Source organism: Hoplias malabaricus, chromosome Y (assembly GCF_029633855.1).
Source record: "Hoplias malabaricus isolate fHopMal1 chromosome Y, fHopMal1.hap1, whole genome shotgun sequence".
Lineage (NCBI taxonomy): Eukaryota > Metazoa > Chordata > Actinopteri > Characiformes > Erythrinidae > Hoplias > Hoplias malabaricus.
The window spans coordinates 17,186,230-17,209,052 of record NC_089820.1 but is presented as its reverse complement, the minus strand read 5'-3'; the positions used below and the strand labels follow the sequence as shown (position 1 = coordinate 17,209,052).

At 38.5% G+C, this 22,823-nt stretch overlaps 2 protein-coding genes across 2 annotated transcripts; both read right to left on the bottom strand.

Moving 5' to 3' along the window:
* Positions 1–579: 579 nt before the first annotated feature.
* LOC136678402 (microtubule-associated protein futsch-like) lies at positions 580–9,366 on the bottom strand. Its single transcript, XM_066656460.1, has 3 exons — positions 9,323–9,366; positions 9,102–9,198; positions 580–9,022 (listed from the first exon to the last, which is right to left on the bottom strand). Exons 1-3 carry the CDS (start codon positions 9,364–9,366, stop codon positions 695–697), a joined length of 8,469 nt encoding a protein of 2,822 aa, XP_066512557.1. The 3' UTR covers positions 580–694.
* A 180-nt stretch (positions 9,367–9,546) lies between these two features.
* Positions 9,547–19,891, bottom strand: fam169aa (family with sequence similarity 169 member Aa). The gene is made up of 9 exons (XM_066656459.1): positions 19,823–19,891; positions 12,585–12,717; positions 12,024–12,114; positions 11,840–11,925; positions 10,398–10,569; positions 10,127–10,306; positions 9,924–10,046; positions 9,691–9,803; positions 9,547–9,585 (listed from the first exon to the last, which is right to left on the bottom strand). Exons 2-9 carry the CDS (start codon positions 12,714–12,716, stop codon positions 9,547–9,549), a joined length of 936 nt encoding a protein of 311 aa, XP_066512556.1. The 5' UTR covers position 12,717; positions 19,823–19,891.
* Between the last annotated feature and the right edge of the window lie 2,932 nt (positions 19,892–22,823).

The following is a 22,823-nucleotide window of genomic DNA, read 5'->3' as shown; positions in this document are numbered from 1 at the left end:
AACATTCCCACTTTAGATCAGAGAAGAGTTAATATGCAGATCATTGTAGGGTGTGTCAAGTGCAAAAAAAAATACACATGCAAAGAATGATTGAGAAACTCTGACCCTCGCCATTACCTGCAGCATACTTTCAAGAGCAATAATTGTTTTTAATCTGTTGTTCTTGTCTTACATACCATGCTGGTAATTATGCAAACACTGGATCAGAGGTGTACAAAATGGTTTAACTGCTCTGAACCCCTGGGAAATTATCTAAAACCACTGAACATGTTTAGAAATTATTTTATAAAAATGTTTGTATAAGCTCAAAAGAAATGCAATGGTTCACCAAAACAAAATTGTTTAAAGATGTCAACCTTTCCATTTTGAAATCCGTATATAAACTTACAGTACAAAAACACGCAGTGATGAAAGATATTTTTCAAAAATTGTAAATATGACAATATTTAGCAATGTCATTGAAGTGCTTACTAATGTAGAGAATAGTAAATATAGAAACTATCAAAATATCTTGAAAAAATAAAAATTTTAAAATGATCAAATTTGGAAATTAAAAAATGTAATAAATTGTTTGTTCCTTTTTTCCATATAAAACTATAATGCAAACATTATAGTAGCTGTAATTATAATTTTTTTGGTCCCTTAGAGGATACATACAAAGATGAATACAGTGCAATACAATACTGGTGAAGAACTATACAGTTTTTAGTGTTGCGAAGCGTTTAGATCTACGAGGTGATGGGTCATCTTTGGCCTTTCTTTTTTGAGGAGAGTTATTTTTTCCCTCGTTATCTTTAACCACATCTGCTTCTGATGTAACTTTGACTTCAGATTTACTTTCCTTTAAAAAGGCCTTCTTCCCTTTTTTTGATCTTTGTTCAGATGAAGCTCCTGCTGCATCTTCTTCTTTCTTAACTGTGGTGTGTTTTTCACATTTATCCGAAGCTTCCATCTCCATCATTTTGTTTTGTTCTTGGCAGTTATTCTCATCTTCCTCATCCAATTCCAAAGTGAAGCGTTCATCTACAGAGAAATGAATTTCGCTGGATTCCTTTCCATTCTTCTCATTGGGGTCTGTCTCTGTTTGACCCTTGATATTTTCCACAGTTTCAGTTGTTGTAGCGTATTTATCTGTGTTCCCGATGTTATGCTCTGCTAACTTATGTTCATCTGACTCCACTTGATTTTCCTGTTCCACCTGCATTTTTTCACTGTCCTCTATCTTAGTCTCCGTTTCTTCCCCCGAGACAATTAGAAGATCTGTAACCTGGGTCTGTATATATCCATCCTTGTCTTTTTCCTTGCTTGCATTTGTGTCTCCATAAGTTTCTTCTCCTACAGGTTTTCTTTGGTCTTGAGCTTTTTCTGAAAACATTTCTTTCTCTTCTTGAACTCCATTGTCAATTTCTCCAATTGCCTTCAAATTATCTTCCTCCATCACTGTTTCTTCTTCAGTTACAGGATTAACGTTAGCTTGCTCTGTGTTTTTATCCTGATCTTGTTTGTGCATGCGTTTAGATTTCCTTTCACTGGTGGCTTTAACTGTTCGCTTCTTCAGTGACCTCCTTTCAATCCCTACTTCCTCTTCCACTTCTTCAAGAATTTCTTGTGTGGCTGACAGGTTCCCTTTATCCTCATTTTCTTTAACCTCTTTAGGTTCTTCTAGTATTCTCCACTCTACCTCATATGTTTTCTGAAGCAACTGCTCCCCAGCTTTGTCCAGAACATTTTCCTGATGACCATGTTCTTGCTCACAATTTGCACTGCATACTTCTTCCTTATCTGTATTTTCTGGTCGCGTATTTTTATCTATTTCATTATTGTCCTTTATTAAGACATCACTGTCTTCTATAGTTCCCTCCACCTTATCTTTGGCAGCATCAGTTATATTCTCTATCTTGTCTCCATCAGTTTCAGCAATGTTTTCCCCTGACTGATCAGGTAAAGTGACAACTTCATTTTGCGTTTCTCCAGAGACAATTTGTGCATCTTCCTTGTCATCTGAGTTTGTCTCAATGACCCTTACTTCATTCTTCTCTTCAACAGCTGTAATGACCTCCACTGTTTTTCTTTCACTGGATACTTCCCCCAGTAATGCTTCCTTCACAGGCTGTGATTTTTCAGTCTGTGACTCCACTGCTTCTTTACAGACACGCTTTAATTTTCTTCGCAAAGGAGATTTGAATGTTATTGTTCTTTGTCTGAGTTTCCTTGTGATGGAAAGTTCTTCTTCTTCTGAGTCCTCCTCTTCAATCTTCTCTTCAGCAGGTTTAATCATGGTGGTATTCTGAGTATTTTCCCTCAAAATGCCATCATCTGACACTCCCTCTGCTTGTTTTTGAGTCTCTAACACAATGTATGCTGGAGTACCAGTTGGTAGCTCCAAGCCCTCTTCCAGGGCAATTCTGTCAGTACAATCATGCATCTTCTTATCATCTTCATGTTCTACTTCACCGATCCCCAACTCTGATACATCTGTGGCTCCTACCTCCACACTTACTGCTGTGTCTGATTTCATAGCTTCCTTTTCTTTATTTTCAAATTCTCCCAAAATAGCTTCTCCCTCATCAGCTATCTCTGCCAGCAACTTTTCCCCTATATCCTGCCCTCCCAAAATGCCTTCTTCTTCCTCCCTTTCAGTGGAAACCTTTACATCTTTATGAGCAGGTTCCACACTTTTCTCTGACATATTGCCTTCAGTTGACATACATATTAAGGGAGGTTTTACAGCTCCATTTCCATAGGATTCTTTGTGTATCTCTGCTTGTACCTCAGCTTTATGGACATGTTTAAATTTTCGTGTTGGAGTAGACATGACTGTTACTGTTCTCCGCCTGAGGCTTCTGAATGTGATGACTGGAGTATCTTCTGATGAGGTTTCCTGGACGGTTTCTCCATGGTCGTGTATAATCTCTTGAACCTCTTGCTGATTTTCATAAGTGGTATGGAACACTATCTTTTCAGTCTGCAATGCTGTGGATTCTTCTAAAATAAACGTTGAGACTGTATCATCTTTCAGTTTTTCTTCTGTCAAGATACTTTCCACTTGTTCACGGCTTGTCTTAAACATGTTATCTGCTGTCTGCTCCAGGATTTTTTGTTCTTTGACTACAATTTCTCCCAATGATTTATGTCCATCTACAACATCAGCCTTGTTAAAGCCTTCCTTGTCCTTATGTTTTGTTTCTGTAGAATTGTTCTCTGTATGTTCATTTTCTTCATGTGCAACCAGTGAAACTGACTGCTCCAACTCTTTCTTATCCTCACTGGTTTCATTTTTGTCTTCATCAGCATTCACCTCTTTTTCTTTCTCCACCTGAAACTGTGAGGTTTCTTTAATAGTCTCATTATCAGCTGCTTGATCCAGATGTGTTTTGCAATCCACAAGCACAACAGTAGCTTTTTGCAGTGTGAAAATGGATGTGGAATCAACTCCATACTGCCCATCCTCTTTATGTGCTGTGTCTGAGACAGGTTCTTTGTCTTGCATTTTATCAAACTCTGCACATAACTGTGCCGGTGTCTTACCTTCAGCTTCAGTTTCAGTATCTTTTGGAATGTCAATAAAAAGTATATTTGGTATTTTCTCTCCATCTGTGGTTGACCCTGATGGAACCACATCTTCCATTGTAAGTTTGTCTTGTTCAGCACATTGTTTAGCTCTAATGTCTTCCTCCACTTCAATGTCCTTGAGTTTCTCAAAATCTAATTCATTTTCCACTTTCCTCTCCTCTTCAGCCATACCCTCTACAGCTAAAATTTCCATGCTTTCTGTGGCCCCATCAACGGTTACAAGTACTGCCTCCATTTTATCTCCCTTTGTAATGTCAGTCTGAAACTCCACCATGTCCTTTTTCTTCCCTTCAGATTTATCCTTTGCTTGTTCATTTTCTACATTCTGTATCATAGCTGTGGTCCGATGTGAGTACTGCTGACTGGGTTTAGAATAGATTTGTTTTGTAGTGCTTCTGAGAACTCTTGTAACCAATGTACTTATAGGTTGATCTGCAAATTGTCTTGACTGTGTTCTAGATTCTGACTTTCCATTGTCTGCTTGTTTTTTCTGTTCCTGTTCTTCTTCAGACAGTTCAACGTGAGTATCTGATTTCTTTACATCAATCTGACTTGCCGTTTGGACAGTAGAAGTATTCTCATTCACAGTTTCCTTCTCTTGCATTAGCTCTGGAACTCTGTCTTCTGTCTGTTTTGTCCCTTCTTCTTTGGTTACACTTTCTTCTAGGGACATGCTGATATGACTATGTTGGGATTTAGGAATAAGACTCTCAGTTGTATGTTCTTCAGCAGACTCTGAAATTTTTTGTTCTTGTGCATTACTTTCTGGATCTACTTCAGTAACACCAGCAACTTCTGCTGGATCAGCATGACTTGACTCACCGACGTTAATGATTAATTTCATAGTATCTGTGATTTCTTGATATTGGTTGATCTCTTGTTGTTGTTCTGTAACAATTGATTCTGGAACTCTCTCTGCATCAGCACTGACCTCTGCTTCCATCATTTCATTTTCCTTTTCTGATTCTTCTATATAGCACCTACCAGTTATATCCATAATATGTTTGTTTTCTGTCATTTCTATCTCTGCTTTTTGGAGACGTTTAGGTTTTTTCTGAGGTGTGCATATAACTGTTACTGTTCTCTGTCTGAGATTTCTGCTGGTGATAATGTGTGTCTCTTCTTCAGGTGAGCTTTCCTGCACACTTTCCAAATGACCAGAGGTAGTTTCTTGCTTCTCCTTCTGGTGTTGTTCATCCTTACCTGTCTGTATTTCTGCCACATCTTCTAATATAATTTCTTCTGCAGTTTCATATCTCAGATTTTTTTCTGCCGGAATCAGCTTCTCTTTTTCATTGCCTGTTTTATCCAACACCTGAATGACCTCTACCATAGACTCTGATAATCCCTCTGCAGTCTCACTTTCACTTGTTTGTTTGGGGAAAACTGTGCTGAAATCCACAAGCACAGCTTCAGCTTTTCGATGTGTGAAATCTGATGTGGATTCCACAACATTCTGCTCATCCTCCTTTTGGGCCATTTCATCAGGTGGTTCCTCCACCCTCTTTTCAACAGGATCTGTAACTGTTTTAACATGTCGCACATGTCTTTGTTTGAAAATGGTTGTGACTGATTTTGTACCACTTCTGAGAACTCTTCTTGCCAGTTCACCTTCTACAGACTGACCTTTAAATCTTGGAGAATGTCTTGATGGTGTTGAATAGTTTAATCTTTGTCTGGCAACTTGTTTTCCTGTTGAGGCTGTGTTGTCTGCTGTAGCTGAATCATCTTCAAATTGTTCAGTCTGATTATCTGATTTCTTTTGCTCATCACCAGGAACTGGTTTACTGGTGTCTTTAATTTGTGCTTCCTCATTGTCTTGGATTTCTTGAAGGTTTTTGGTGTCTTTAGGATGTTCCTCTTCTTGCAGCAACCCAACCTGGCCTTGCCCTGCACAAGTCGAGTGTCTATCTTCATCCTTTGACAAGTCTCCACCCAAAGCTTCCACCATTTCATCTTTATTTCCTTCTGTTCTTTCTGTACTGCTCTCGTCAGGTTTGTCCATAACCACAGCCACCACTACATCTTCATTTCCTGTCAATTCTATGCCTGTTGTTTGAGGGTGTTTACATTTTCTTTGAGGTGTAGATATAACTTTTACTGTTCTACGTCTGAGATTTCTGCTCTTTATAAGCAGTGTCTCTTCCTCAGGTGAGCCTTCCTGGACAGTCTCCTCTTGAGCAGATGGTATAACCTCCTGATCAACTTTATGGGTTGTTTTACTTGAACACGCTTCTAGTGTATTTTCAGCTCCTTCTACAGAAGATTCTATTACCATAAACTGATCATCTAGGATTTCTTTCACAGATTCCTCTACTCTCATCTCTTCCTGAAGCTCTGTTATTTCGGTAACAGCCTCATCTCCAGTTGACTGTCCCTTTTCATTTTGTTCAATTAAAGATGTTTGATTTACTTCTTTGTTCTCATCTTTTTCTGCTTCAATGTTTGGTGTTTGATCTAGCACCTGAACTGTGTTCTCCAGAGATTGTGATGTTTCATCCTTACTTTCACACTCAATTGTTTGTTTGGAGATAACTTTATTAAAATCCACAAGTACAGTGGCAGCTGTTTGGAGAGTGAAAATTGATGTGGATTCTACAACATTTTGAACATTCTCCTGTAAATTTTCTGCAGGTGGTTCCTCCACCCTCTCTTCAACAGGATCTGTAACTGACTGTTTTGTTGTGTTTCCTTCAACTTCTGTTCCAACATATCTGACAACTTCAGGACCTTCAAGATCCTCAATTGCTATTTTCTGACCATCTTCAGTTGTTTCAGTGAGTGAACCATCTTCCACTTTTTCTGCCAGTTTTTTTAGTTCAAGTTCATCAGTTGTTTTTGGTTCTAAGTTGTCTTCTTCCACCGTTGTGTCCACAAGGCCACTGTCCTGTAAAGTGATCAGATTTTCACTAACCCCTTCTTTTGCAATGTTTACTGACTCGGTTTTATCTCTATCTCCACCTCCAGTGTGTGATTCCATAACTTCTTCCTTCTCCTCAGCTTCAGGCTCACCAACTGCTTGTGCACTTTCCTCTTGTTGCTTTACTGTTTTAACATGTCGTACATGTCTTTGTTTGAAAATGTTTGTGACTGATTTTGTACCACTTCTGAGAACTCTTCTTGCCAGTTCACCTTCTACAGGCTGACCTTTAAATACAGGAGAATGTCTTGATGGTGTTGAATAGTTTAATCTTTGTCTGGCAACATGTTTTCCTGTTGAGTGTGTGCTGTGTGCCATTTCTGAATCATCTTCTTCAGTTGGTTCAGTCTGATTATCTAATTTCTTTTGCTCATCACCAGGAACTGGTTTACTGGTGTCTTTAATTTGTGCTTCCTCATTGTCTTGGATTTCTTGAAGGTTTTTGGTGTCTTTAGGAGGTTCCTCTTTTTGCAGCAACTCAACCTGGTCTTGCCCTGCACAAGTCGAGTCTCTGTCTTCATCCTTTGACATGTCTCCACCCCCAGCTTCCACCATTTCATCTTTATTTCCTTCAGCTCCTTCAGTACTGCTCTCATCAGGTTTGTCCATAACCACAGCCATCACTACATCTTCATTTCCTGTCAATTTATTCCCCTGTATAATGTCTGCAGGTTGTTCATTCACCTCATCTTCAGCAAGTTTTGTAACTGACAATTGTATTGTTTTCCCTTTAAGTTCAGGATCTTCACTGTCCTCAGCTATTAATTTCTGATCATCTTCAATTGTTTCATAGTGTGAACCATATTCCACTTCTTTGGGGGCATGGTCATCAGTTGTTTCTGGTTCTAAATATATATTTTCCATTGGAATCTTCTCCTGAGCAGTGTCTTTTACATTTACAATATCCACTACACTGGTAATATTGGCATTTGCAATTCCAGTGTGAAACTCCATAACATCTTCCTTCTCCTCAATCCCAGACTCACCAAATTGACTGCAGACTGCAAATTGCTCTTGTTGCTTTCCAGTGTTGGTATTTGGTACAGGACTTTGTTTAGAAATGGTTGTGACTGATTTTGTACCACTTCTGAGAACTCTCATGGTCAGTTCACCTTCTACAGACTGACCTTTAAATCTTTGTGCACGTCTTAATTGTGTTTCAAGGTGTAATTTTTCATCTTTGTGTTTTCCTGTAGAGCCCAAGCCTTCTGTATCATACGACTTTTGCTGTTCAGCTTGCTCTAATCTGTAATCTGATTTGACTGCATTATCATGACTTGGCTCTTCCTTGTCCTTTCCAGTTTCTTTCATATGTCTCTCCTTTTGCACCTCTTCCAAATGTTCCTTTTCTGTCACAGACAGCTCTAAAATTCCAGCTGCATTCTTAGCAACAGTACCTTCTGCAATCTCCAAGTTTTCATTTTCAATTTCTTCGCTTTCTTCAGCACCACCAACCACATTTTCACTCATTGTCATATTCCCTATGCCTGCTTCATTTGCCTCTACTGCAATGTCTTTTTCTACATCATCTGCTATTTCTGTTTGCTTCTGTGGTGGCAATACCTCTATTGAAGATTCATTCTCCCATCCCTCTGTTTGTTCTACATCAGAATGAACCAACGTTTCCTCTTCACTTGGTCTTTCTTGACATATTTCTTTTGATATTATATTTTCACCACCTGTCTTAACATCTTCACCTAATACAACCACATTTTCTTTCTCTCTTAGTACTTTTTCAGTCATAACATCCACCTGCTGTATAATTTCACTCGAACATGCCCCGTTAGCATCGTTTTCTATGTTCACTACTTCCCATTTCTTCTCTAGCTCAATTCTTAATTTCTGGTGTTCTTCATTTTCAGGTTTGTCCACTGCTTGTGAACTTTCCTTTTTATGCAATGCTTTGCTCCTGTGTGTTGATATTTGTTTGGATTCAGCTCTAGCTTCTGATGAACACAGTTTTACATCGTGGCTTTTTCCCAAAACTGCAGTTCCTGAAGTTTTATTGTCTCCTATAAATGGTTCAAGATCAGATTGAGTCTGGTGGCTATGTCTCGGCAGAAATGTAATTTCTTCACTTGTTGCATTTGTCCCCTCTCCTATACTAGCTACATCTACCACAGTCTGTTCAGACTTCTCCTCTTTATTTCCTGCCTCATATTCGGTTCGTTCTTTTACCACTTCAATTCCTGGTGTCATCTTAGAAATATCCACCTCTATCACTTGCTGAACTTGTAAAGGCTGTAGTTTAACTGGACCACTGATGGCCTCAAAAGATTTCACAAATTCTGTTTCCTCATTGCTCTTCATACTCTGGATTTCTGTAAAAGGAGTTATTTGGTGTAACTCTCTTTTCTCAACAGCTTTTTCTGCAGCTACTGTAGCTGGTTCTGCACCAGGTTTGGTTGAAGGACATGCATTGAGCATATAATCTTCTGCTTCGGTGGTCCGATCTATTTGTTCTTCACAATGAACATGAGTAACATCCAGTACGTTTATCTCACCATGAGTCACCGTGACAGTCGTATCCTGCAAACATTAAAATTATATAACAAACATATTTCAAATGCTAGAGCCAATTTATTTATTTTTTAAGTATCAGTCATACCTTCAGATCTGCCTTAGTTATATTTAGTAAACTTCCTACAACTTCATGTGTTGACTCTTCCACTGCACATTGAATTCCACTCTCAGTGCCCTCAGCCCTGTATCAAGTACAGTTTTAAAATAGTGTCACAAACAAGACATCTTTTGTATCATCATAATATCATTCTTCATCTTTAGTGAAATATATCACGTGGAAGTGTTACACAGTAAGTTTTATTTAACCTTATCATTTTCTCTGTTGTTGCTCCTGTGTCTTCTCCAAGCATTTTGCGCTTCAGACAGCTGCTTTGAGCATGTGTTGTAACAGGTTTTTTCTGAGCCTCTAAAATATTAAAAGAATTAAAATGAGATCTTGGAAAGGTAATGCTTCATGTAACTTGCATGCCTGCAGAAGGTGTGAGTGATTTATAGTGTGCAAAAGTGTACCGTCATTACAAGGCTAGGCTTCACTTGCCTTTTCTTTTTTTAATCTGGACCACCTCATCCTAAAATTAATGAGATGATAAACATCAGGGTTATGTTCACTTTTTTGTTAAATAATGTTGTGAGAGTAGCCATGTTCATGATAATAAATGCAATGAGTTACATACCACAACTTCCTCGGTGTACTTCCTTGTCTCCTGTTCCTGTGTATTTACTGTTTCCAATGGGACATCAGTGTTCTCTGCCTCAAAATTCAAATTCCTCACAACCTGATGATCCCCTGTTAAGACATTATGCCTGAAATTAATCAACAGTAACAACACATCTTACCTTTAAAATGGACTTAATCTGCTTTAAACACTTAAGTGTTCCACTGAACCATCTTAGTATCACAGCTTACCCTTAAGTTCCATTGTCTCTAGCTTTCTAGCTATTAGAGTTCTGTCAGAACGGGCTCCTGTGTCCTGTACCTCCCACAACAGCTCTTTGTTTCCTGAGTATGTGCTGAGATATTTTTTACAAACTGTATTAAAAAAAAGACACTTTTGAAGACAAAAGCCACACAGAAGCCACAATTTGGCAATTAACAGTTTAAAGTAATACCTTTGTACATTGCTGGGGAAAGTGGGTATTTCAAACCAACATAATCATTTCTGAAACTGCTGACATAGTCCTCCAGCATCTGTAAGCCATAGCCATGGCCACGGAAATACTTCCTGATGAATATAGCATCCATGACAGGAAGCTGATAACACTCTGTTATGAACTTTCTGCACAAGCTATCTATTTATCAGAACAAACAAAAAAAGAAAACAGTAAATAACATTTTATGCATATTAATAACATTTACACTGCATTAAAAGGCCAGTGGTACCCTTAGTTTTGACTGAATAAAAGCCAACAGCCTCTCCATCTTTCCAGAGGATTTTGGCAACTTCATCTTCTTCATGGAGGGGAAAGATGACATCATTGTTGGCTTTCTCCTTCATTCTGTATATGATCCTATTCAGAACATACAGAACGATCCTCTCTACAGGGGTTCTAACCTGGAAATAAATAATAATATATATTCTATTCTTTGTATTTGAAAATTGTGTACAATATAAATAAATAAATACAGATTGTAATGATATGCAAATCATTTAAGCCCTGTATTGTATTGAAAAAGCTCAAAGCCAATATTGCAAATGTTGAAACAAGTGCAAAATCAATACTAACTGTCTGTGATTACGCGTGGCAAGGTGGCACTTAATTAAAAACAGATGCAGTTCTGCACTGGAAATCATTGCATATGCTCAGTGATTGATCACTTCCCAAAACCATTGTCTGTAAACACAGTCTATTGCTGCATTCAAAAATTTTAAACAATTAGAAAGTTTAAAATGCAAAGAAAGAAAAATATAAACAGGAACCGCTGCCTTCTCTGGATCATTTAATTTGATGGAGGCAAAGTGAAATAAGTGTTCTGTGGTACAACAAATCAGTACCAGTTTGAAATAAGACTACAATTAGGCTTTTAAATGGTTTAAATGCCTGTTTATTACCTGGTTATTAAGTAAGTTGCAAACATATTAAAGGTCATTAATAATCCTTTGTAACACAAATAGGAATAGAGATAGGAAGTGTGACAGTGACCTCATTTTGTCTAGTACCGAATGTGTCAGAGAATTTACTGAAAATATCAAGGGAAAGACTAAGCTCAGACATGAGCTCACAACACACAATGAATAATTATAAATCAATAGATTTTAAGCCATTTATAAACCCTTATTGGAAGAGTCTTATTCTAAAATGGTACCAACATATCTAAATATTCAATTCTTTTTGAAAATCACGGATGCCGCATCCTCAGTGTTGAAGAGAGGGACCATCCGGCTTGTTATAAGTGCACAGTTCAAAAGCCAGCATCCATGATGGTATGGGGTTCATTGGTGCACATGGCATGGGTGACTTACACATCTGTGAGGGAACCATTAATGCTGAACACAATATACCAGATTTGGAGGAACTTGCTGTCATTCAGACAATGTGTTTTCCACTGAATGCCTTGTGGAATTTGTGAACTTGTGGAAGGTGGTGAAAATTTCAGTAAAACAAGGCCAATCCACTGATTTTAGAGCATTTCCTTCAACAATAAAGTTAGCATTTTGAGATACATTTGTTTTTGTTTTTTTAAGTGAAAATATGTACCTTGATATGTATGTATGTAATGTATGTAAATAGTACATTACCAATAAAAACTATATTGACAAATACTTGTGTTGTAGATGACAAAAGCTTCTGAGAAATGTGTAATGTTTGTTTTCACAAAGGCACCTCGAGAAGTCCTTTTCTTGAGGGGTCTGATGTTTTTAGAATATCTTCAGTTGACCACCACTGATCCCGCAGATACAGTCCTAAAACTGACAAGATTAAACAAAACAGAGCGCATTATAATACAATTCAATAATTAGTCTTACCAATATGTCAGCTAAGTGTTAAAAATAATTTTGCAATTTACCTTTTTCTCCTGGTGACAGCAGAGCAAGTACCTTTCCTTTACTGTCACCTCCAAATAGAGGCATGAAGCATACATTACATCCAGTCTCTACCTACATAAATAATAATAATAATAATAATAATAATAATAATCCATTTAGGACATCATCATTGTGAGCAGATCTATAAAGCGGAAGCTTCATTACTTGAAAAAATTTATTTTTATTTCTTTTGTGGTATCTTTATTGTTTGTTCTGTAGAAAATCAACCTTTGGCATGCAAATCAGAATATTTTGTAAAATAACTAAATTAAATCACTTAGTATTTATCCCAAGAATGACTTCAACCATTAAAAGTTGGAATCAGTCACTTACTTCAGTGATTAATTCTTCATTTATTAAGCTTCCATTATACTGACACCTAGTGGCATGGACCTATTTAACACAGGACTGACCCATATGAGGTGACATTTCAACGGAGTAAAAAAAGTAAAAATGATAAATAATCAAAAATAAGGGTAATGTTTATTGGTATTGTAAAATGGTGGATGGTGGTAAAATTATGATCCTGTAAAACGTCTTACCTCCCTGGAATCAGGAAGTCTGAGGGACTCATAAATGTCTGGATTTCTGTGGAGTTGAGAAAAAATTGTTTCAGCTGACTCCTCCAGGGCTTTTAGATCCACAGTGGCCAACAAGTCCACTGGGAATTCCATCCTGTGGGGAAAAATATAACATCACAAAAAATAAATAATAATTCCACAATGAAAGATTACAACAATAACCAAAAAAGAGACTAAAGGACAAGGCTTATTTATATATAGATACACGAAAACTAGGAACAAGGAAGCTTGACTCACACCACTATGCAAGCTCGTAGGTGCAGGAGCTGGCAAGAGAACATTAAGAACAACAAAGACACATGGCTAGGAAAACAGGGCCCCAAATGTTCCCAAAGTGTTGTTAAAAGGAGATGTGATGCAACACAGAAGTAAACAGTCATCATTCCCCATCTGAACGTTTTTTTTAATATGTTGCTGGCAACAATTAAAAAATAGGCAAATATCTTTTAAAAACAACAAACATTTGCAGTGTCAACATTTAAAATATTGACATTTTACGGCTTTCGGTTAACTGTATGGTTTAAGGGTTCAAGTCCTGCTCCAGGTGACTGTCTGTGAGGAGTTTGGTGTGTTCTCCCTGTGTCAGAATGGGTTTCCTCGGGGTGACTGTCTGTGAGGAGTGTGGTGTTTTCTCCCTGTGTCAGCGTGGGTTTTCTTTGGGTGACTGTCTGTGAGGAGTGTGGTGTGTTCTCCCTGTGTCTGCGTGGGTTTCCTCCGGGTGACTGTCTGTGAGGAGTGTGGTGTGTTCTCCCTGTGTCTGCGTGGGTTTCCTCCGGGTGACTGTCTGTGAGGAGTGTGGTGTGTTCTCCCTGTGTCTGCGTGGGTTTCCTCCGGGTGACTGTCTGTGAGGAGTGTGGTGTGTGCTCCCTGTGTCTGCGTGGGTTTCCTTTGGGTGCTCCGGTTTCCTCCCACAGTCCAAAAACACATGTTGGTAGGTGGTTTGGCGACTCAAAACAGTACCTATAGGTGTGAGTGTGTGAGTGAATGTGTGTGTGTGTGTGTGTCGTTCTGTGAAGGACATACAATGAATGGATAAATGTATGGTTTAAATGTTCATTACATTTTGTTTTTATTTACATTTTGCAGAACATCCCAACAGTTTTGCAAATGGGCTTTGTAAAATGTAATTGTTAGGTCATAAGTTTATTAATCAAGGGCAATCAAAGAAAAAATCTGAGAGTTACCCCTTACAACAGTGGTTTGATAAAAGCATTAAGGCAGTTCAGATTTGAAATACTGTCTCCTGCTGGTTAAACTCTGGAAGAGATTATAGAATAACAAAAAGCAAGAAAGCCCCATACAGCTGCTGTCCAATGAAAACATTAAGTCTCTCCAACTTAACAGGAGAAGGAAAAAACCTTGTTTACTTCCGATGGCATTTAAAAGTCTATGTATAAAGATTTTATTCCAAATTATTTTGGAGCACTTATAATGCCCCATTCATCAAGAAAACCTTCAAACAATATGAAGAACAGCTGCTGTGTTTGAATGTAGTAAACTAAAATCTGACATGGAAATACATGTTTTTCATTGGACATTTAGAAGGGCACTTTAATTACTCAGAGTCTATTACAGTGTTCCATTATATACAACTAATTTCTCTAATTACTTTGTCACCTTTGCTGTACTCTACACTCATTTTCATTTTGAAGTGGAAAAAGTTAATGAAATTTAAATTGTTCATCACTGAATGCCAAATGACAGTCACCCATTATATTATTATTATTATTATTATGTCTCACATTGTATCATCTATGCCAGTATGCTAATATCCATTTCATTCATTATATGGTCACTGTTCCTGGACACATGCTCATCCAATTATGTATGTTTATGTAGTTTGTTTCATTTAGCTGCGTTAATGGCTTCTACATTTCCAGTATTTAGGAATATAGATATTGGGACATGGCTGTGAGCATCTGATTGGCTTTAGCCACAAGAACATTAGTAAAGTCATATACTAAGCTCAATTAACACTCCAACTCATTCCAAAAATTATAAATGATCCTCTATCACTGCAGTTAAATTTACAGAACTGCACCACAGCCCAATGAAGGGAAACTTTACCCCTTCCCTTTAGCTGCATGGAGAGGGTCCACACTTTTCAGTTCCTCAACATCCTTATGTCCACTGACTTTAACTGGAAAGACAACACCACAGCGATCATTAAGGAGGCTCAGCAGTGGATACACTTCCTGAGAGTCCTCAGGAATCAGCCTGGAATCTGAATTGTTGCTGACCTTCTACCACACGTTCATAGAAAGCTTGCTCACATACTGTATCACAGTGTGGTATGGCAGCTGCAGCATGGCTATCAGGGGGAGGCTTCAGAGAGTACACAGAAGATAATCGGTTACCCTCTCCACTCCCTGATGGACATCTACACATCACGCTGCTTGACCAGAACAACAAATATAAGTAAGGACAGCTCTCATCCAGGCTTTGAATTGTTTGACTTGTTACCCTCGGGGAAGCACTACAGATGATCAGAACAAGGACAAATCGATTCAAGAACAGTTTTTTCCTGAAAAAACCACACTGAACTCTCCTGAACAATCTAACCTCCCATCCCTCTGGACGTCTTATCCACTTACTGTACAATACAATTGACAAAAACACTGATGTGCAATATTCAATTTACGTGCAATAATTATGTATATGTAACACCATATATATTTTTTATATTCTTTGTAATTTTATATAGAAATCCTCTTCTACACTATTTTGCACCATTTTATTTTACTTTTTTATTCTTAGAGTGTCACTGTGTTATATTATATATCTTGTATGTTTGCACTGTAAAAGGAGTGGCTCTTAATCTCATTGTACATGTGTATAATGATAATAAAGGCATTCTATTCCATTCTTGCTGGTACCTGACACTGGCATTGATGACCTTACGATCATGTGCAGCTGCATTTAATTTAATTTAATTTTTTGTCTGTAGAGATTAAACAAGCTGTGCATACACAGCTGAATGTCTGTATAAGCAATGGGTGCACCTTAAAATGAAGTTAGTATTTAAAAGGGATTTCTACAAACTACTATTAAACTCATCTCTAAAAATCTGTTATAAATCTTGCACATTTTCAAACCCAAATTATGTAACAGATGATAATTATCATTCAATTGCTTTATGACATAATTGATTCAGGTAATTGAGTTATGCAATTATAATTTGGGGAAAAGTCACACTCACACTCCACCCATTCACAGATATGAAAGCCAAGCCAGTTTTGCCTTTAGCTGCCATCTCCATTTCTCATCCCTGTTTACTGTGGGATTGTAGGCCTTGAGGGTTTATCAGCAATCAAGCTACAGCAAGAAGGCACACACCACTGCAAGCGTAAAATGTTCTACACCTCTACATAAGCCTCTAATCCAACAAAGCTCAACAAATCCACTTTATTTAGGAGTGATTTTAAATGGTAAGCACATGCTTACACCACTTTTTGATGTCACCTTTTGCCATAACAGCAAATGTTCAGTTACAGGGTCCCCTTGCTTTTTCTTACATCAAATGAATGTCACACATTCTCGCATTCTCTTGTCTTCAGTTTCGGTCTATTTTTCAAAAGAACATCTGGGGCTTGAGGCGTTTTTCCACATGCAAACTGCCCATATGAAAACAAGCCATGACCCAGTCTACTTCACTTCCACATAGCCAGTGTGAGACAGATATTGGGGCTTTTTCATCTGTTAGCCCAAGAAACACAGCATTTCAGCACCATGTTCTCCATTTCCAATCAGCACAGGTTTTACTTAACAATGTCATGAACACCAGCTGTTTCCTGCACTTCAAAATGTGCATTGTGCACAAAATTTGTACATTTAGCAACAGGCAAGTGTTTAATTTTTGTGTACATTTTTTTTTTTTACACACATTGCCATTTTATAAACTCCAGGTAACATAAGAGCAGTCCGTAGTTCTAATTGTTCTGAATACGTTTTCATTTCACCTTGTTCTACAATGGTCAGGACCCCCAAAGGACCTGATTTTGATGCATTCCTGGTTAGACGTTCCTACATTAAAACGTCATTATTACAGAAAACAGTACAGTTATGTTCCCTAACTAAAAGTATTGAATATGTACCCATGACTGTTTCACCTTACAAAAGTACCACCACAGTGACAGTTTTCTGAGAAGTACATTCTAAGTACATTTCATGAAACCCTTTTTCTTAACCCTCCATTATCTCTCAGAAACATGCCCATGTCATGTTGATTTTGACTTCCAATGCTTCCAAGTGTTGGGACTGTAATGGAATACTAACCTAGAATAATGTCAAGTACGTCTTATGTAAAAGTCAGCAGCTTTCACAAGCTATTTCACAGCTATGTGTTGACTGCAAAATAGAAATAACAGGCCAACACAGTGAGCCCTTTCTGTCATTGTTAACTGTCCTATCTCACAGACCTTTCAACATCCACAGTTTGTACATGTCACCCAAGCTGATATCTTATGTTCCACAAAAACACTGCCCACACTGCTGACTCCATATACATGGTGTGTAAGGGAATTCTCTAGGTGACTGCTGAGGAAGTGGGCAATGACACTGGCAATAGAAGCCATCTAATACACCACAATAAAGGGGTGTTACACAGAACATTTGTGCAGAATTATCATTGTTTGATAGGAAATGTGCCATCCCTGTGAAATTTGATGAGTGAAATTTCTTCACAATGATGTTAATAGGAACCAGATGCCCAAAGCTTTTAAAGTCTATAAAAGCCTTGTCACGAGACAATAATCCATGAATTGGTTATGTATACACTGAGTGATGCCAAACACATTGTTGTATGAGGTTATCCCCTAAAGTAAAAAGGTTATATTTGTGCTCTTAACATGAGGCTTATCCTATCACCACCTGTGTAACAAAACTTAAGTCTGTATATTTAAGTACTATTACCTACTACATTATTATGAAACCATTCTTTTTTTTACCTTACAGCTTTTAAACTCTCCAGAAATTTTGAAAACATTATGGAATTGCCCTGAAGGCTAGAACGGGGGTGTGTACCTGAGTGTTGGAGTGTCAGGGTGAGAACAGTTTGAGTACATGTTGTGTGTGAATATGCCGTCAATGGCTCCCCTGTCAGAAGTTATTACTAGCAGAGCAGAAAATCAAGCCTGTGTTCAGAAGCGTGTTTGGATTCGCTGAGAAAACCAGCTGCCTCACACCCCTTCCACCCTTGTGCACCCGCAGGGCAAGAGGAACCCAACACCAACTAACTCCAGCACTGTGGCGCACTTCTGGAGCCCTGTTCTACTGACACTTCTAAAAAGAACACAGCCCTGTTCACATTCATTATTTGACACAATCAGAGACAATGCATTAGCTGAAGTGTTTAGATGGGTTTTCTCAAAAAACACGACAACTGGTTGAGCTCTTCTTAGATTTTAATACTGAGAAATTATTGTTTACAGCTGTTGCCAGTTCCACTGAATTAATATGGTTAAATAGTAGTGTGAGTTGCTTAGATTGATCAATTGTGAATCTATCTATCTATCTATCTATGGATGCCTGTGGCAAATTCATGATTTCCTCGTGTCAGTTCAGGTTTCATGGCATAAAGAGGCAAAAAAAAAAACACTATACTGAAAAGTCTACCCTTTTGTTTGCCATTTCTGAGGAAGTTATGAGTCCCAAGGTCTCAATGAATGTAAGTCACTGAGAAAGAACACAGTGTACCTTTAACTCAGAGCTCCAAATCTTGAAAAGCCCACCCCCAACCCAGAGAGTCTCTGTCAGCTTCACATGGACTTCATTAAACTAAACTTTATCCAGATTTCTTTTTGGATTCATTTGATCATGCTATGAGACAAAAGGTACGAATTTTCACAACGCAGGAGAACAATCACTCAAAAAACAACCATGGGGTGGTTGTTCCTCTTCACAATCTTTTCTTCCATTATAGGGCACAGTCGTTTGTATATACGTCACTGAGAGCAGGTTTTACACATTAAAGAATGACTATTATTATATTATGATTAACACCAGAAATGAACATGTCATGCGACACATTAGGTTTCATTATTCAACTGTTGTTCTTTTCAAAAACCTCATTATACCCAAAACTGTTGTGGAAATACAGCATTTTGAAATGAAATTCTTTTTCATTCCTGATTATTTCGCCACATGTTTTGTATCATATGCTTCAGGGTAATTAAAGGTTTATTAGCCTCATAACCTACACAAGGGAGTGTCTTACAATTAACAGCATTTGTTCAGAAAGTTCTTTGAATACATTCAAATAAGTGCACACACACTAGTGAGCTAAGGGCTGTGAACAAACACCCAAAGTGGCGGGGGGCCATCCAGAGCACTTTGGGTGCAGTTGTGGGTTCAGTGCCTTGCTCAAGGAACCCCAGTTTGTTTCTTCACTCCCACCGCCTCCAATTTACCTGCTGGTTGTGGGAATCGAACCAATGATATTGCAGTCCTAAGACCTTTTCTCTAAACATTAGGCCACAGCTGACGCATTTTAGGTGGCAATGGAGTGGACAAGTAAAGCACTACATTATTTTTAAACAACTTTTAAGGAGCCATTTTCAACCCTAAGTGGTTCAACATTATATGTATGTACGCACAGATATAGACCTCTTAGGTAAATACCACCACATTGTAACTTTGAGGCTGAACTTTCTATTCCACCTTACACTGTTAAACAAAGCAGCAGTATAATTTTATCAACTCATTTTAAGGTGAAATAGAAAACAGGAATAAGGGGTTGGCAAAAAAGAAGCAATCTTCTGCTTTCTGCAGACGTAGGCAAGCTGCTCTCAGTGAGTAAGAAGGGGGTGTGTACAACAGAAAACATTATTTATTATATTATTGCTACAGATCAAAATAAAGAATATTTGATTGTTCTCTCGTAAACGTATGTACATGCAACATACCACGCTTCATTTTCAATCATTACAGGCATTCAAAGGTCTAACCTGTCACCAGAAGTGTCTGCACAGAGAAATGAAACTCTACTCGAAGATGAAAATTCCTGTCGGGAATGAACATGAACTAAGACAAGTGCACGGGTTAAACACACGCAACACACTTCGAAAAACTAATGTGGGACAGGAGCAGCTTAAGTAAACAAACACTAATCCTGAGTTGCGACGCGTTCTTGGCACTTTGGTGTGATTAGAGAGAAAAAGAAAAATCACAAATCACGTTTGAAAACACAGAAACAGACCCACCTGACACGCGCTGACAATACCCTCTCCGTTCTCACAATTTTAACTTCTGTTCTTATTGATCTGGAACCGTAATCCACGCTGAGAGGAGCATTATGTTGCAGCAGTTTATCAGAGGAGACTCACAGCGCCGCCTAGTGACCAGAGACAGACCCAACACAACACCAAACAGCCGCACGATATCTCATTACATAACACACGCACGCACGCACACACACACACACACACACACACACACACACACACACAAACAGGCAGGGCAGCAGAGTTAAGCCCTGTGGGCAGCCTACATTTGTAATATAGGTCTCTGCAAACTAACATCTCTTATGTAATATATAATTTAACTTTTTTTTTTTTAAATCTGGATCAACAACCTTCCAGACCTTTCAGCTGTGACAGACAAACGCACATAGACCCGATGTGAGTGTGATCGAGAGGGGAGGAAAATAAAAAAATAATAATAAAAAAATAATATATATATATCACACGTGGGGATTGTTCCACAGATCTAAGGGGAAAGGAGAGTTAGATGCTCCCCTTTTTCTGAAACATTGAAATTGAAATTTGAAATTAAAAATACCTTGCTAGAATGTCTGAAGCAGCCAAGTGAATTTATTAAATAATTAGTTATCTGAATATAGTGGTTTATATGCTGCAAAACATAAAGAAGCAGTAGCTGTCTGAGATTAATAATGCCCAATGCTTTTGAATAAAGGTATGTGACTTGCTGAGAAAATTTACTGTGTGTAATAACACATCTGACAATTATGGATCACACATGATTCACAGGGGGATTTCATCACTTTTCTATCATTTAGGTTTGTAAAACTATGACGCAATGGATGAACAGAATGAGTAGAGCATGATTCAGAGCATCAGAACTGTTTTATTCATGAAAAAGCTTGAAATGGCCTTTACTTAATGTAGTACATTCGCCAAAATCCTTCACTGTAGTGACTCTTTCTGAAGGACTTTTGAGTAACAGCCCTTAGTCTGCAGAGAGAATATCTCCCATCATAGGTTCTATGACTGAGAATAATAAATATCAACATTATACTGACATCCAGACTAGCCTTACTACAGAGAGCACTGTGAAACCAAGTTTATTTTGATACTTATTATAATTTTTCCAGATTACATCACAGGGAGTCAAATGTGCAGTCAAATGAGTCAAATGGGCCTAGTCCTTTCCTGAGGCATTTCAACTGGTTGTACTTTACAGAGCTGGTCTGATTTCTCTCTGTAACATACAGTTTCTGAGGTCAAGTCATTTCAAGGGGATCTTTTTTGTCATTCTTCACTGTAAGTTCTTTTCACTGGAATGAGGGCAGCATGGCTGTGATATATGTCACTGTCACACAGTTCCAGGGCCTCGGATACCTGGGTTTGATTCTCACCTCGGGTCACTCTCTCTGTGAGGAGATTTTTGTGAGGGTATTTTGTTATTTGCTAACACAGGCTTCCAGTATCCGTAGTTTCAGGTGCTGCACATCTTGAGTACAAAGATAGTGAGGCCATTCTTCATCAATTGAAACCTCAAGGCCACTGGATATGCAAAATTGCTACATGATGATGTGTTTTCCTCTTCATGCACTGAAGCTGACATGTTCCCTGAGTTTTTCCAGCAAGATGGTGCACCACCACATTATGGGTGTCAGGTCCGATCATTCCTAGATGAACAGTTTCCTGGAAAGTGGATTGTTTGACGTGGAGCACTTGAATGGCTCCCAAGGTCTCCCGATCTGAACCCCTTAGACTTTTATCTTTGGGATCATCTGAAGGCAATTGTCTATGCTGTGAAGATGCGAGATGTGCAGCACCTGAAACTACGGATACTGGAAGACTGTGCTAGCATTTCTCCTGCGGTGTTGCTATCAGTGTGTGAAGAGTGGGAGAAGAGGGTTGCATTGACAATCCAACACAATGGGCAGCACATTGAACACATTTTACCTGACCTGTGGTATACCCCAGGGCTCTATTCTTGGTCCACTTTTATTTAATTTATATATGCTTCCTCTTGGTCAGATTCTACAGGACTATGGGCTGTCCTATCACAGCTATGCAGATGATACTCAGATTTACATGGCCCTGTCCCCAAATGACTCTGGCCCAGTTGACTCATTAAGCAAGTGCCTTGATCATGTCAAAAACTGGATGGGACACAACTTTCTGCAGCTGAATAAAGATACAATTGAGATTATACTGTTTGGGAATAGCAATGAGTGACAAAGATTGGCTACGTATCTGAACTTGAGAGCCCTCAAATCTAAAGAACTGGCTCACAACCTTGGTGTAGTTTTAGTAGTCATATTAAAGCGGTTACTAGATCAGCATTTTACCATCTTAAGAACATCAATAAGATTAGAGATTTTCTAACTAAACCAGACCTGGAGAAACTATCCATGCCTTTATTTCTAGCAGGATTGTTTACTGTAATGGTCTCTTAGCTGGACTTCCAAAAAAGACCATTAAACAGCTTCAGCTGATTTAAAATGCAGCTGCCAGAGGTCTCATTAGGAGCAAAAGAAGAGATCACATCACCCCCATCCTCAAATCCTTACACTGGATACCAGTCTGTTACAGAATAGATTTTAAGGTGTTATTACTGGTCTATAAATGTCTAAATGGGGTAGGACCAGCTTATTTATCAGATCTGCTACAGAGATATGAGCCGAGCAGAGCTCTCAGATCTTTAGGAACTAGTGTGTTAGTCCTGCCTCCTGTATGAGCACCTGTATGAAAGGTGCTCTATAAATACACTTGCCTTGCCTAATAACTGTCTGTGATATAGCTGTTACTGGCCTTTGACTCTTCAAATGCTTGGATCTTAACCAGCCCACCATTGCAACCCCCTACCCTACATTCATTCATTATCCAGTTCAGGGTTGTCCAGAGGTCCAGAGCCTACCTGGAATCATTGGGTGCAAGTCGGGAATACACCCTGGAGGGTGTTCACAGGGACTCGGGCACTTTTGAGTCGCCAATCCACCTACCAACGTGTGTT